The 13,453-nt window shown below is 36.7% G+C and overlaps 2 protein-coding genes across 4 annotated transcripts; both read right to left on the bottom strand.

Moving 5' to 3' along the window:
• Positions 1-192: 192 nt before the first annotated feature.
• On the bottom strand, positions 193-1,284 carry LOC149374499 (heat shock protein 67B3-like). Of its 2 annotated transcripts, none has more exons than XM_089592622.1 (3): positions 884-1,284; positions 744-803; positions 193-538 (listed from the first exon to the last, which is right to left on the bottom strand). In XM_089592622.1, exons 1-3 carry the CDS (start codon positions 1,091-1,093, stop codon positions 350-352), a joined length of 459 nt encoding a protein of 152 aa, XP_089448748.1. In that variant the 5' UTR covers positions 1,094-1,284; the 3' UTR covers positions 193-349. The 2 variants fall into 2 exon arrangements, with proteins under 2 accessions (XP_089448748.1, XP_089448749.1); XM_089592623.1 differs by having other exon boundaries at positions 893-1,278.
• A 2,745-nt stretch (positions 1,285-4,029) lies between these two features.
• On the bottom strand, positions 4,030-5,121 carry LOC111642983 (heat shock protein 67B3-like). 2 transcript variants are annotated; one of them, XM_089592626.1, is made up of 3 exons: positions 4,721-5,121; positions 4,581-4,640; positions 4,030-4,375 (listed from the first exon to the last, which is right to left on the bottom strand). In XM_089592626.1, the coding sequence occupies exons 1-3, from the start codon at positions 4,928-4,930 to the stop codon at positions 4,187-4,189; spliced, it is 459 nt and encodes a 152-aa protein (XP_089448752.1). In that variant the 5' UTR covers positions 4,931-5,121; the 3' UTR covers positions 4,030-4,186. The 2 variants fall into 2 exon arrangements, with proteins under 2 accessions (XP_089448752.1, XP_089448753.1); XM_089592627.1 differs by having other exon boundaries at positions 4,730-5,115.
• Positions 5,122-13,453: the final 8,332 nt, after the last annotated feature.

Raw genomic sequence — 13,453 nt, 5'->3', positions numbered from 1 at the left:
GACAAACGTGCGAATCTCTTTCGCGGCACGTAAATATGGTGACTATTTCGGTACGGTAAGAAGGTATGTGCCATACAACATGAGAGTAATGGCTAAACCGTTTATGCCAGATGGAGAGGGACGTATGTAGGATCTAGCACCTTCAATACCAATAGAATATACTTACAGATATTTATTGTTATACATCAAAATTATATCAATAGCCTTTAGACATTTAAAACCATTTTAATGATTTCCTTACACGTTGACAAAATGTATTAATTTTTTCATGCTGTTTATCGATTCTTTTCGTTTTTTTGGTCCTTTTTTTATTTAGTTAATAAAATTCGAGATGTTGGCTTCATGCTATTTATTCGTTTGCTGTTATCTCAGGAACTTTAATCTCCAAAATACCATCAGAGTGCAATGTAATCATGGCTTTTTCTATGTCATACTCTTCCAAAACGTCGAATATTTTGTATAAATCAGAATGACTATTGTCATCCTTGTCCTGCATTCCCGTGTGTTTCGCCTCGACTATAATTGATCTACTAATGACCTGTAGATAAAACGGGTAAAACTAATTAACGTACCGCTTTCTTACAAAGGAAACCTTTTAAAAATTATGACGTGGTATTTAAAAATGGTCGGTGACATCATATATGAATACAAATGGACAATAAAACGTACAAGTTATTTTTCTTAAGATTCGGAACAATAAAAACTCAAAATTTATTGTTAGCGTGAAGAAACCAAATACTTACGCTAACATTTATTTCATGAAGGGCAAATGTACTGCAATCAATGCCCCTTACGAATGTACCCTGAAAATAATATCCCTATAAATTCCAACACGTTCCACACAAGGTAAATTATGTTACAACTCTATTCTCGATAGCCTCACCATACTCACTTTTTTGGCTGATGAAGCAGGTTTATTGTCTTGCCTTATGGTCAAGGATCTCGACTCTTGAGAGATTTTGCAAGGAATACCGGAATGAGATTTATCCAAGGCCATCTCTTTTTCTAGTTTATCTAGGGCCTGTATTTGGGCCATGAATTCTTCTGTCTTGGCCCAGCCTGGAATTGATGGTCCATACCCATCGTCTCCCATTTTTAATGAAAATTTTTTTAATGACTATCCAATAATTCGAGCTAAGATTTAAGTGATCAACGTTTTACTTGTGTGCCACTTCGATAAAATCGTAGAATAACTGACGACTGTATAAGAAATTTTAGTATACTTAGAGTTTAGTGTTGTTCAATTCGATGCAGTGCGCAACTCCGAGAGGAAGGGGATATTTATTGCTATTTAATTTACAGTAAAGGAGGTTCGGTAGTGTTAGCGGGGGGAAATCTCAGAGAGGCAAGGGGAGGGAGAGCGTCTGGCAACGTTGTGAATTTTTTCGGCTGCTGGCACGTCGTCTACTGTTGTCGTCGTCTACTGATGACAGTGTACTTATGTATTCGGTTGAATTTTTTATAATTAAATTTTCAATTACAAAAGGAGTTTTTACTATTCATTACATTTCAAAGCGCACGCCAAAAGCAGCGTTGCCAAGTCGTCTGCTGCGAGCACATTTTTTGCTGTTTTTTAATAGAAATTTGTGGTAGGGCTCTCTCAAACTTTGACAAAATATTATTTTGACAATATTCTTTCATTTAAAAAAAAAAAAGCAAGTTCATTTAGCCGTTTTTTTTTATGTGAAATTTAAGTGATTTCTCCATAAGCCTACATGTTAAAATATTGTTTTTTCAGGTCAATATATCTTGAAAACGGTGTGGTTAAACCCTTCAAAAATTTAGCTGTAATTTGATACTATTATCCCAAACAACATAACAAAATTTCAAAAAAAGTTTTACCCTGAGGGTGACATCCTTTTTCCGCAATTTACATGTTAAAATTGTATCTAAATATATAATATTTATAGATTTAATTTTAATATGTTAATCATGGAAAAAAGGTGTCACCTCCACTGAAACGCATGTAAAAAAATTTTTCCTGTTGGAACATGTTATTACGAGTAAAACGACCCCTATCTCGAAGGTTTGCCTCAAAATCGTCCACAGAACATTTGTCTTCTAACCGGAGACTTGATCGTTTCAAAAATTCAGGAGAGTTGGACGAGTTAGATGAGACAAGCCATCGAACGGCACGCAAAAAAATTAGAGTAATTTACTCTGATCCTTTTTTTAAATCTCTCGTTATTAATTTTCAAGTACTAAACAAAAATATATTAATTTCAGTGAAATGGTTTTATTCTATATTAAGGCACTGTTACGTCAAATGAGTGAATTAGCTAAATAATGATACCAGTCAATAATTATAGTCAAGCGAATTTGAAAGATTGAGTTAAAAAATCTAAATTCCAAATTCTAACAATTAAATATTTGAAATTTGAATCAATTTTTAATTCTGAATTTGAAAAAGACGTTTACCTCGCTGACTGTGGTGAAATTTTAAGTGTTATTGATTAATAAGACGAAAAACAGTTGGATGGTTGAGTAAATCCTTTTTCAAAATGTTTCTGTCAATTAGTAGAACAAACAAATTTTGACAAAGTAACAAAATTCTTTACATGATTTGTTGAATGTTACCAACAGCAGTTTACGTGCTTTTCTACTATGATAGAAAACCTACAGCTTATTTTCTACATGTCCATCGGACGAGAAAAAATCCATTGCTTTATTTTCGATTTACAGGATTTAACGTTTGTTTACGTATAATATATCATTATCATGACATTAAAGTTATTCAAAAATCTTTACATGTAATTGAGATGAGTCGAAAAAAGCATGTGTTCCAGAAATGCTTCTATCACGAACAAGTAAACCAACAGATTAAAATATATTTTCATACTCAGCATTGTATAAAGTAATAAAATTTTATGTATTATATTGTAATAGCAATATTTTATTCAACAAAAGATTTCCTGCAAGTAAAAAGTAATTACGAATACAGCTACTATTTACGTACTGTTTACTTAAATATGCAAATTTTAGCGCAACTCACAGTATATTTATAATACCGATTTGTTCTTATTAGAGATTTCATAAAATACTTTATAGGCTTAATAAATACGTTTTAGACAAATCCAAAAATCAATAAAATATCGTTCATTTAATTACGTATCAGTATAAAAATATAATACACTTTCGTCGGCATCTGCAAAGAGCCAATAGGTACTTAGTTAATTTTTTTATCTTACAAAATTGTAATAATGAACTCTAGAAATTTTTTAAAGATGTGAGTGTTAATCTTATAACACAGGACCACAAAAAAAATACGTGGAAGGGTCCCTTTCAGCAACAATGCATTTCTTATATATTTTGAGTCGCTGACTTCATTCCCATTGTCTAAATTGCTCTATCGCATTACAATTCTTTTTTATTAACGAAAAAGTTGTCCATAAGCGGCAATGCTTTTATTTTGGTAATTAAAGTAGTCCCCATGTTAACAAGTGTAAAAAATTGTGATGTGATAGAGCAATTTGAACAATGGGAATGAAGTCAGCGCCTCAAAATATACAAGAAATGCATTGTTGCTGAAAGGGACCCTTCCACTTATTTTTTTTTTTTTTGTGGTCCTGTGTAATTTATGAAATACTTAGATGTACTTATGTACTTGAATCTTTGTATTACTACGGGGTATGATATATAGTTACTCAAAAGTGAATTTTCCAGTAATATAATCTTTTTTTAAGCTTATACTACGCTCTTTTTAATTACATCCTGTGAATAACGTTGATTTGTTTGTATATATGTTTAAAAAGGAACTACAATAGTCATTTTGTAAACGTTACAACGTGTTTTACAACAGAGTGGAGTGGCTTCAATGGCGGCGTATTTAATTGTTTAGACAAACGTGCGAATCTCTTTCGCGGCACGTAAATATGGTGACTATTTCGGTACGGTAAGAAGGTATGTGCCATACAACATGAGAGTAATGGCTAAACCGTTTATGCCAGATGGAGAGGGACGTATGTAGGATCTAGCACCTTCAATACCAATAGAATATACTTACAGATATTTATTGTTATACATCAAAATTATATCAATAGCCTTTAGACATTTAAAACCATTTTAATGATTTCCTTACACGTTGACAAAATGTATTAATTTTTTCATGCTGTTTATCGATTCTTTTCGTTTTTTTGGTCCTTTTTTTATTTAGTTAATAAAATTCGAGATGTTGGCTTCATGCTATTTATTCGTTTGCTGTTATCTCAGGAACTTTAATCTCCAAAATACCATCAGAGTGCAATGTAATCATGGCTTTTTCTATGTCATACTCTTCCAAAACGTCGAATATTTTGTATAAATCAGAATGACTATTGTCATCCTTGTCCTGCATTCCCGTGTGTTTCGCCTCGACTATAATTGATCTACTAATGACCTGTAGATAAAACGGGTAAAACTAATTAACGTACCGCTTTCTTACAAAGGAAACCTTTTAAAAATTATGACGTGGTATTTAAAAATGGTCGGTGACATCATATATGAATACAAATGGACAATAAAACGTACAAGTTATTTTTCTTAAGATTCGGAACAATAAAAACTCAAAATTTATTGTTAGCGTGAAGAAACCAAATACTTACGCTAACATTTATTTCATGAAGGGCAAATGTACTGCAATCAATGCCCCTTACGAATGTACCCTGAAAATAATATCCCTATAAATTCCAACACGTTCCACACAAGGTAAATTATGTTACAACTCTATTCTCGATAGCCTCACCATACTCACTTTTTTGGCTGATGAAGCAGGTTTATTGTCTTGCCTTATGGTCAAGGATCTCGACTCTTGAGAGATTTTGCAAGGAATACCGGAATGAGATTTATCCAAGGCCATCTCTTTTTCTAGTTTATCTAGGGCCTGTATTTGGGCCATGAATTCTTCTGTCTTGGCCCAGCCTGGAATTGATGGTCCATACCCATCGTCTCCCATTTTTAATGAAAATTTTTTTAATGACTATCCAATAATTCGAGCTAAGATTTAAGTGATCAACGTTTTACTTGTGTGCCACTTCGATAAAATCGTAGAATAACTGACGACTGTATAAGAAATTTTAGTATACTTAGAGTTTAGTGTTGTTCAATTCGATGCAGTGCGCAACTCCGAGAGGAAGGGGATATTTATTGCTATTTAATTTACAGTAAAGGAGGTTCGGTAGTGTTAGCGGGGGGAAATCTCAGAGAGGCAAGGGGAGGGAGAGCGTCTGGCAACGTTGTGAATTTTTTCGGCTGCTGGCACGTCGTCTACTGTTGTCGTCGTCTACTGATGACAGTGTACTTATGTATTCGGTTGAATTTTTTATAATTAAATTTTCAATTACAAAAGGAGTTTTTACTATTCATTACATTTCAAAGCGCACGCCAAAAGCAGCGTTGCCAAGTCGTCTGCTGCGAGCACATTTTTTGCTGTTTTTTAATAGAAATTTGTGGTAGGGCTCTCTCAAACTTTGACAAAATATTATTTTGACAATATTCTTTCATTTAAAAAAAAAAAAGCAAGTTCATTTAGCCGTTTTTTTTTATGTGAAATTTAAGTGATTTCTCCATAAGCCTACATGTTAAAATATTGTTTTTTCAGGTCAATATATCTTGAAAACGGTGTGGTTAAACCCTTCAAAAATTTAGCTGTAATTTGATACTATTATCCCAAACAACATAACAAAATTTCAAAAAAAGTTTTACCCTGAGGGTGACATCCTTTTTCCGCAATTTACATGTTAAAATTGTATCTAAATATATAATATTTATAGATTTAATTTTAATATGTTAATCATGGAAAAAAGGTGTCACCTCCACTGAAACGCATGTAAAAAAATTTTTCCGCTTGGAACATATGACATTGCGAGTAACAGTTACAGAGAAGGTATTCTTCAGGCTCATTTTCCCGACTAACATGGAGCGGTTGTCATCCGGGGAACAACCTGAAGACGAAATATTCTTTGGTCAGTGGCGTACCTTCTTCCTGTATGGTCTCCGTACACAGCGACTCTAAGGATAAGAGTTAAGCTACCAGCAGCTGGCTCTCCATAATCAAGAATAATAATAAAAAAATAACTTGAAATTTCACCACTTGCTCTTTTCAGGGCTATTGAAAGTATTTATGTTCCCTACTTTACCATTAATCTAATCAGTTTTTTCAAGGGCCACTTAAGTTTAAACTACCTTGCCAACAAATAGATTTTTACTACCATTTCCGGAAATGTTATTCGTCGACTAAAAGATTATGTTAACTAAAGAAGGCCACTATTAAACCAAGTCAGCCATTCACTGGCAGACGTCACCTGCGGAGTTGTTCTTCGCAAGGCTGGAAAACCCGGTGACTGACGACCCTATATCACCCTCTCGACTCTAAGCATTCAACCAGGAATCACTGATACTCTCTAAGGTTTGCGCTGGGCAAACCTATAACAGCTATGAAGGAAAAAAAACTTGAGCCAACGGGACAGCCTCCACGGGACACGTATCCCGGGTGGGGTTTTCGCTAGTTTCTCCATACCGGGCGCTTCCCCGGGTGGCGGATAGGGGCATCCTCTTAAAATATGAGGTGACGATGGGCAGCTGGGGTGGCTCTCTGTGGTGGTGGTTGGGGGCGTGGATCGGGGGGCGTGTGTGGCGTTGGCGTGTGTATCTGCGGCGATGTGGACGGGGGACTAGTGCCCCGTGCTTCCATCGGTGTGGATGTCGTGTATAGAAGTAAGCGGCGGTTAAAACATTCTTCTCAGATACATGCATCACACACTCTCCCTAAACTAACACAGGGACACTTACGGATTGTGCTGGGTTGCGTGTGGCGGGTCCTTTTCCGGGCTTGCGTTGGAGGCCTGGCGACGGGTGAAGCCGGATGATGAGGCCCAGGTAAGTCTGGGTAACCCCATCTGATATGGCTGTACGCCTCATAAACAAAAAAAGACGTGGTGGGCCGACTAATCTAGGCTTACTACCGCTGAGGAGGCTATATGGCGGCACCTTAGTGCCTTACGCAAGCCCGTTTTGTTGGGTTGTCTGCGCGGTCTCGGGACTGTACACCTGCCGCTCGTCTCGCTGGAATGACCGTTGTGTACCAACAAATACATACATTACACAAAAACACCATTCTTACACTTGTTACTCAACACCAGGGCAGTCTCCGTGGGTGGGACTGAGGGAGAGTGGCGACTCCCGGCCGGCCTGAGCAAGTAGCGGTCCTCTCTGGTAACAGAAAGGGCTGCTGCCCTGGTTTTAACCCTTTCCGAATACTTATTTCTAGAAAAAAGGGTAGTGCTGGCCTTCGCGGGTCAGTACGATATTAAAAATGATGACAATATGAAAAACGTCGATGCAAAACAAGTACCCCAGGCGGTATACCTTTCTGAGGGAATCCGCTGGCAGTTCCGATCCGGTGAAAGCCCGGGTGACTGACGCAGGCCCCACGGATTCTGGGGGGGGGGCACAAAGACATGTCTAATGGCCGACAGCGACTGCTAAATGTTCCATGGCCTTTCCTTACAGACAAAGGACGAAGAGGAAACCTGTCGAGTATAGGCACTAACGACACCGAGGTTAGCAACGTGTCGGTATTTAGCCACCAGACCCAGGAAGAGCTTGCCTTTTTAGAAGAAAGTGTCACTAGGCTCGGAGTAAAGCGACAGCAAGTTGCTGATAAAGTCCAATCAGCAACGAATGACATTACAGAGACGCTACAACTGATTAATGATAAGTACGGCAACACAGCGAACGCTGTTAAAAATGGGCTCAAAGCGGCGCTTAAGCATCTTCAAGAGGCAGAGATGCTAAGAAAAGGCTGTCTTATTGAAGAAGATTCGTATACCAACGCTTGGAAGTCGTCATTTGAATCCCTGCAGTGGAGGGAAAAAAGGCGAGATAATTTCCGACGGCATGTACAGAAACGAACCCTGAACACTGCCTTAAAGGAAATAGAACGAAGTAAGAGAAACAGGAGCCCATCGGACAGCTCTGAGAAACACCAGCAGGCTATGTCTTCAAAGAAAAAGAAAACAGGCAGTGGCAAACAAGAAGAAATTCCACTGAATGACAAAACAAGCCGGAAGAAAAGAGTGGACGCCACAACAACAGTAGTAGTGAAGATGGCTGACGGACAGACCTTTGCAACGGTGCTGAAGACTATGAAGGCGAACTTTGACCCCGATAAGGCTAAAGTGGCAGTCCAAAGTGTTGTCACTACAAAAAAAGGAGACGTACTTATTAAAGCCAAAGGTGTAGAGAATGCTACTGCATTCTCACAGCAAATTGAAAAGTCGGTAGCCGGACAGGGTACTGTCAAAATGAGCGACAGAAAAGTGACATTAGAGGTCCGAGATCTGGATGCCATTGTAGAGGAAGATGAGGTCAAAGAGGCCTTCGCTAGGACTTTTGGACATCAGAGCCAGGAGCCAGAAGTTGCTCTCTGAAAGCCAAATGCCAGAGGACAGAGGCTGGCTTCAATAAAGGTGGACGAAGCATCTGTCAGACAAGTAGAAAAGGAAGGCAGGTTACGAGTTGGCTTTGTAAGCTGCCGAATTCGAAGAAGAAGCGAAGTAACAAGATGTTACAAATGCCTGGGATATGGACACGTCTCGGGCAACTGTGAGAACGAAAACAGATCATAGCTTTGCTTCCGGTGTGGAAGCTCAAACCACCGGAAAAAAGAGTGTCCAGGCCCAGCACGGTGCTTCCTTTGCCCAACAACGGACAACAAGCACGAAGCAGGCAGCGGGAGCTGCCCTTTATTTAGAAAAGCCCTGAAAGAGACCAGGGATAAGGCCTAAGCAGGATCAGAATAAGGCCAAAAGGCCTGGAGTTGAAAGACAGGCTCATGTGGACCCACGCTGCGCTGGATACTTTTTACCTATCAGCAAGGGAAAGCATTAAACTTATAGTGGTGCTGGCTAAGTAGGCGGCCTACTATGAAGCGCTAGACAAGGTGCTGGTCCTCAGGGACCCCGAGTCTTTTTCAGGACTCGAGAGCATCAGCACCTCTAGCATATGGTGGCGAGTTAGCTCGTTAATGCTGTGAGACGCGATGGTCTCTCTGGTGGCTCCACCCTGAAGTAATGCTAACGCGGTTCCGGGGTGGATCAAAAGCCACGCGGCATGGGGGGGGGGGTTTTAGTGGGTATGGGTGGTCTAATAAAAAAAATCCACCGAGTCCCACACTACCGCTGTTCCTGCGGTGTGCCTCAATGTATTTCCCCTCTCTCCACAAAAAAAAAAAAAAATGAAAAAAAAAAAAACTGGACACGTATAACTAACCAATCTCCCCATCTAAGATCACCAAAACAACCGAATCTGCAAAAAAAATGGTGCTTTAGACACCAACGTCTTCGACGTTATACCGGGAGACGTTGGAAAAGAGCACTACAACTAGCCCCAAAGCTTCGGACTTTGTAATTTTTCTCCCGATCAGTCTGGGTCTTCAACAGCAAGCCAGAGAAGATCACCCTGAGGTATCCAGGCAGTCACAATTGCTGTTAACTGCAGTCAAGAAAGAGTTAACTTAAAAAGCTCACCGGTCTTTTTTAGGGCAATCGGACGTCGAACTACTTTGGCAACAAATATATTACAACCTAATTAAGTTAAAAAAAATAGCCTTTAGGGCTCACAAAAGTCTTAAGCATGCCAAAAGTCGCAAAAAGTCAAATTGGAAGAAAAACTTTAAATGCATCCAACGAATACAGTTTTAGGCGTCAAGAAAATCACGCTGAACATTTCTGGAGATGAAAGCAACATCAAAATCGATAAATAAAGAATTCATTACGTGAGAGATCAGCTTTTCACTATAACCCGCATAGTAATCTCTTGAAATCCAGTTCAAAATGGATCCAGCAATTATGTTTCACAATGTACTGCACTATATGCTGGTAAAAGATTTTCTCCAACGGCTTTGAAAATGATGAAAGCTGTGCTACCGGTTGCGTGTCACCAGGTATTACCATCCTTATGCTTTTTGCCAGTGGTATAAACAATGCAGTTCTCAATGGAGCAGAGGAATTGAATAGTTCTGATCAAGACATACATTGAAAAGACGTACCACGACGGGTGTAAGTGTTTGTGTGGCCATCTTTATCATCATCAAGGAAATTATATCGATATCCAAGGAGACCGAGCTAAAGAACATATATATTTATATGTCAGTGTCAAAAAAAAAAAAAAAAACGAAAAAACAAAAAAAAATTTTTTTTAACGACAAAAAGGAGAGAGAAAGGCGTTATATTTGGGCTACTGGAGCCGATTTGTTCGTAATACAATTGTTTGGAAAGAAAAAATTGTTGATTTGGTCAGGTATCAAAAGAATCAATGGCATATTACAATGTACTTAGTAATATTTTGAATGCAACAAAAATTTAATATGATAGTCATAAAGTTAATAAAACTCTATTGGCTTGGTAGCTTAAATAAAATAATCTAACAAATAATCTTATCGCATAAATATTGATACACAATTAAGTTGTAGGTAATACATAATAATTACAATTTATAAGTAATACATAATACATATTACAATTTGTTGATGATACGTAATTACAATTTGTAATTTTACGATGATCATTCACAATCTGCATAATTCGATAAGAAAAATATTTTTACATTATTATCTATTGATTTACATCATAAAATTTCAAACTAAAACGAACTAAAAACTGTAAGAAAGATTATGTTTTCTTTGGGAAGTATGCTATGCTACTGCTGCTACTTTTACAAATATTTATGAAATACTATTAAAGTAGTCACAGTAATTGGGGTTACAAGGTACACATCTCACACAACTGGTGTAATATAAAATATTATAAAAGATTTTTTTTCGTAAAGGAATTTCTTTCACGGTGAATGTTTGACCAAGTCTATTATCCATGAGAGTACACTAAAGAAGTTGAATAAACCTCTCTATTGTTTCTTCACTTTGTTGAGAGTCATTTATGGTAGTGAAGCAAAATCTCTTGAAAAAGTTGTCAGCTTTTAAGCTAAAGAAAAATCTACACTGGAACATCTAAATGTCAGGTGCTATCGTAAAACCATGGAGTCCGTGCTCAGCTATGGAGAGTAAGTTGCTAACAAAAAATTCCAGAGGTCAGTGTGCGCAACAAGTGTCACACTGAAAAGTGCAAGTTAGTCTCCGCAAAGGATGATATGCGCTCCGATGGTTATGGTGCCCAGTATAAATATATAGCGTGCAGGCTGTTAATATGCATTGATTTATCATCAATGACGTCATATCTTAATTGAACATAGTAAAATAATAAAATTACAGGTACTTCATTCAAATTTGAAGTTTGCAGGCATATGTTTTGTAAACTTTTTAAAGAATAAAAGGAAAAGGTGGCGGAGATGGGTCCCTCCGATTTTCGTGGAGGGGTGACATTTTTCTTTTTCTGCTGGATTCGGCTTTCTTTATTTTTATCGGTTTAAATTTATTGTATAAACACTCTATGAACAAAATTCCCAAACTTATGCCAAGTCCAATCATAAAAATGATGAAAAGAACAAAGACATTCTGCATACTGAATGCATAAACTGGATTTTCTTGTTCTTTGAATTCGCTATCATTTATTTCTTTCTCACGATATTTTAAAAGAGTGAGCATTCCATTTTCCTTAAATTTTTGCAGACTAAAAAATATTTTATAGTGATTATTATTCTTCACTATTTATTTTCATTTAAAGATACTTACTAATAGTTGAAAAACCCTAGAAGAGGATCTCCTCTTCTCAAACCAATACCCATATGTCTCAACGTATTCAGTGGAATGGCGACCATTTTGCAAGGTTTCGGGCGCATCACTCGATACGGTATATATGATGCTAAATAAAGAACCGTTCTCTCACTACATATCTGAATTGAAAAAAAACTTTTGTTAATGCATACTCTAGAGAATGGTACATTTTAAAAACATTCAATTTTTTTCTATAATTTCTTTGATTATTTTGGTTCTCTGTCTTATTTCTAAACACGATTAACATATAGAAGTGTCTTATAATTTTGCCAGAGGAAAAAGTGTAACCACTTTTAAACCGTCTATTTTTAATGCAAAACAAATTTTGAACCTAGTCTGAGGGTGATCTAAGTTAGTCACATGGTGTGTGTGTGTGTGTAGAAGTTTGTATGTACTTTATCAAATTTTCCGACTCACTCAAGTAATTATGGTCCAAATAAGTTGAAATTTGGTTAGTAGTTTCAAGTTGGATGTCTAATATGACTAAAACATCGTTTGCTGTTAGACAAGTTTCATTGAAAAGAAAAATTTTGAGTTCAGCACTCTGAGACGAAAAAATCAGTTATACAGAGATAACGTTTTTTACATCCATTTAACACGTTTGCGTTCAGAGACAAAATTTCAGATCTCGTTAAAATACAACTTTTTTGTATCATGCACTTTGCTCAAAATTGCATTGCAGTCGCTCTGTAGAGCAAAATACATACAAAAATAGTGAAAAAAACGTTTTTTGCTCGTTAAAAAAATAAATTCAAATTCTATAACAAAGTTTTGAATACAAAAGTTGTAAAGTTTGATAAAATGAAGCTTGTCTGTGAAATAAGTTTTTCTCTAAAATTCCTTAACGATTCTATCGAGAAAAATCGTTTCAAAATTGCCAAAAAATCGTTTTACACTATATAATTTTTGTACATCTCAAATTTAGTTCATCATATCAAATTTTAATTTACGGATCTACTGAAAGACACTTTTTTGTATTGACAAATTTCATCTGTAGTTTTGTTATAATACACTTATCATCGAAACACGTTGTAAAATAGCTGGAAAAGTGTTGTAGAGCATGAAAGTTTGTTAGGTTGAATTTAAAGTTAGCATACTGGTATTAAAACTCAATTGCATATGATAACAAAATAACATCAACATTGAATCCTATTATTTAAATAACACTTTTTGCTTCTACACCTCGTAGATTAGTCGTGCCTCACATGCCAGACAAAGTATTTTGCATAAATTTAGCCGCTGGTTAATTCTATTTAACCCTATGCAGTCCTATGCATGATACTCACAAATGGGACATATCATAAAAATGATCCGAACGAGTTACGTATGATATTTTTTCCACAGCATGTGTATGGGTGATTTTATAATATTGTATTGTAGTAAATGAAATTCAACATTTACCCAAAGGTTTTTATGTGTTACATCGTTACATTCAATCTTAACCACCTTCACCTACTTTTTCATGATACCTCTCTTCCTGACGTACGCATACTCACATGCGAGTCTTTTGTGTGGGCTCCAATTGAAAATTATACCCCAGATAACGTGATCATTCATTTTACTATGTGTACTATGTCCAGAGTAATAATCATTTATACGAGCCCGTAACTCTTTATTTTTTGCTAAGAGCCCACGACGCTATCCCGTAATGCGTTGTATCTTCGTTTAATAATATATTATCAACTCGGATAGTGACTTGTATAGATGATAATTACATAATATTAAGAAAAAAGTTATGCTGTCAATAAC

Source organism: Copidosoma floridanum, unplaced genomic scaffold (genome assembly GCF_036245765.1).
Source record: "Copidosoma floridanum isolate Cflo_tuat_1 unplaced genomic scaffold, Cflo_Japanese_pri ptg000019l, whole genome shotgun sequence".
Classification (NCBI taxonomy): Eukaryota; Metazoa; Arthropoda; class Insecta; order Hymenoptera; family Encyrtidae; genus Copidosoma; species Copidosoma floridanum.
The sequence above is the reverse complement of the archived record's forward strand: the minus strand, read 5'-3'. Positions and strand labels throughout refer to the sequence as shown.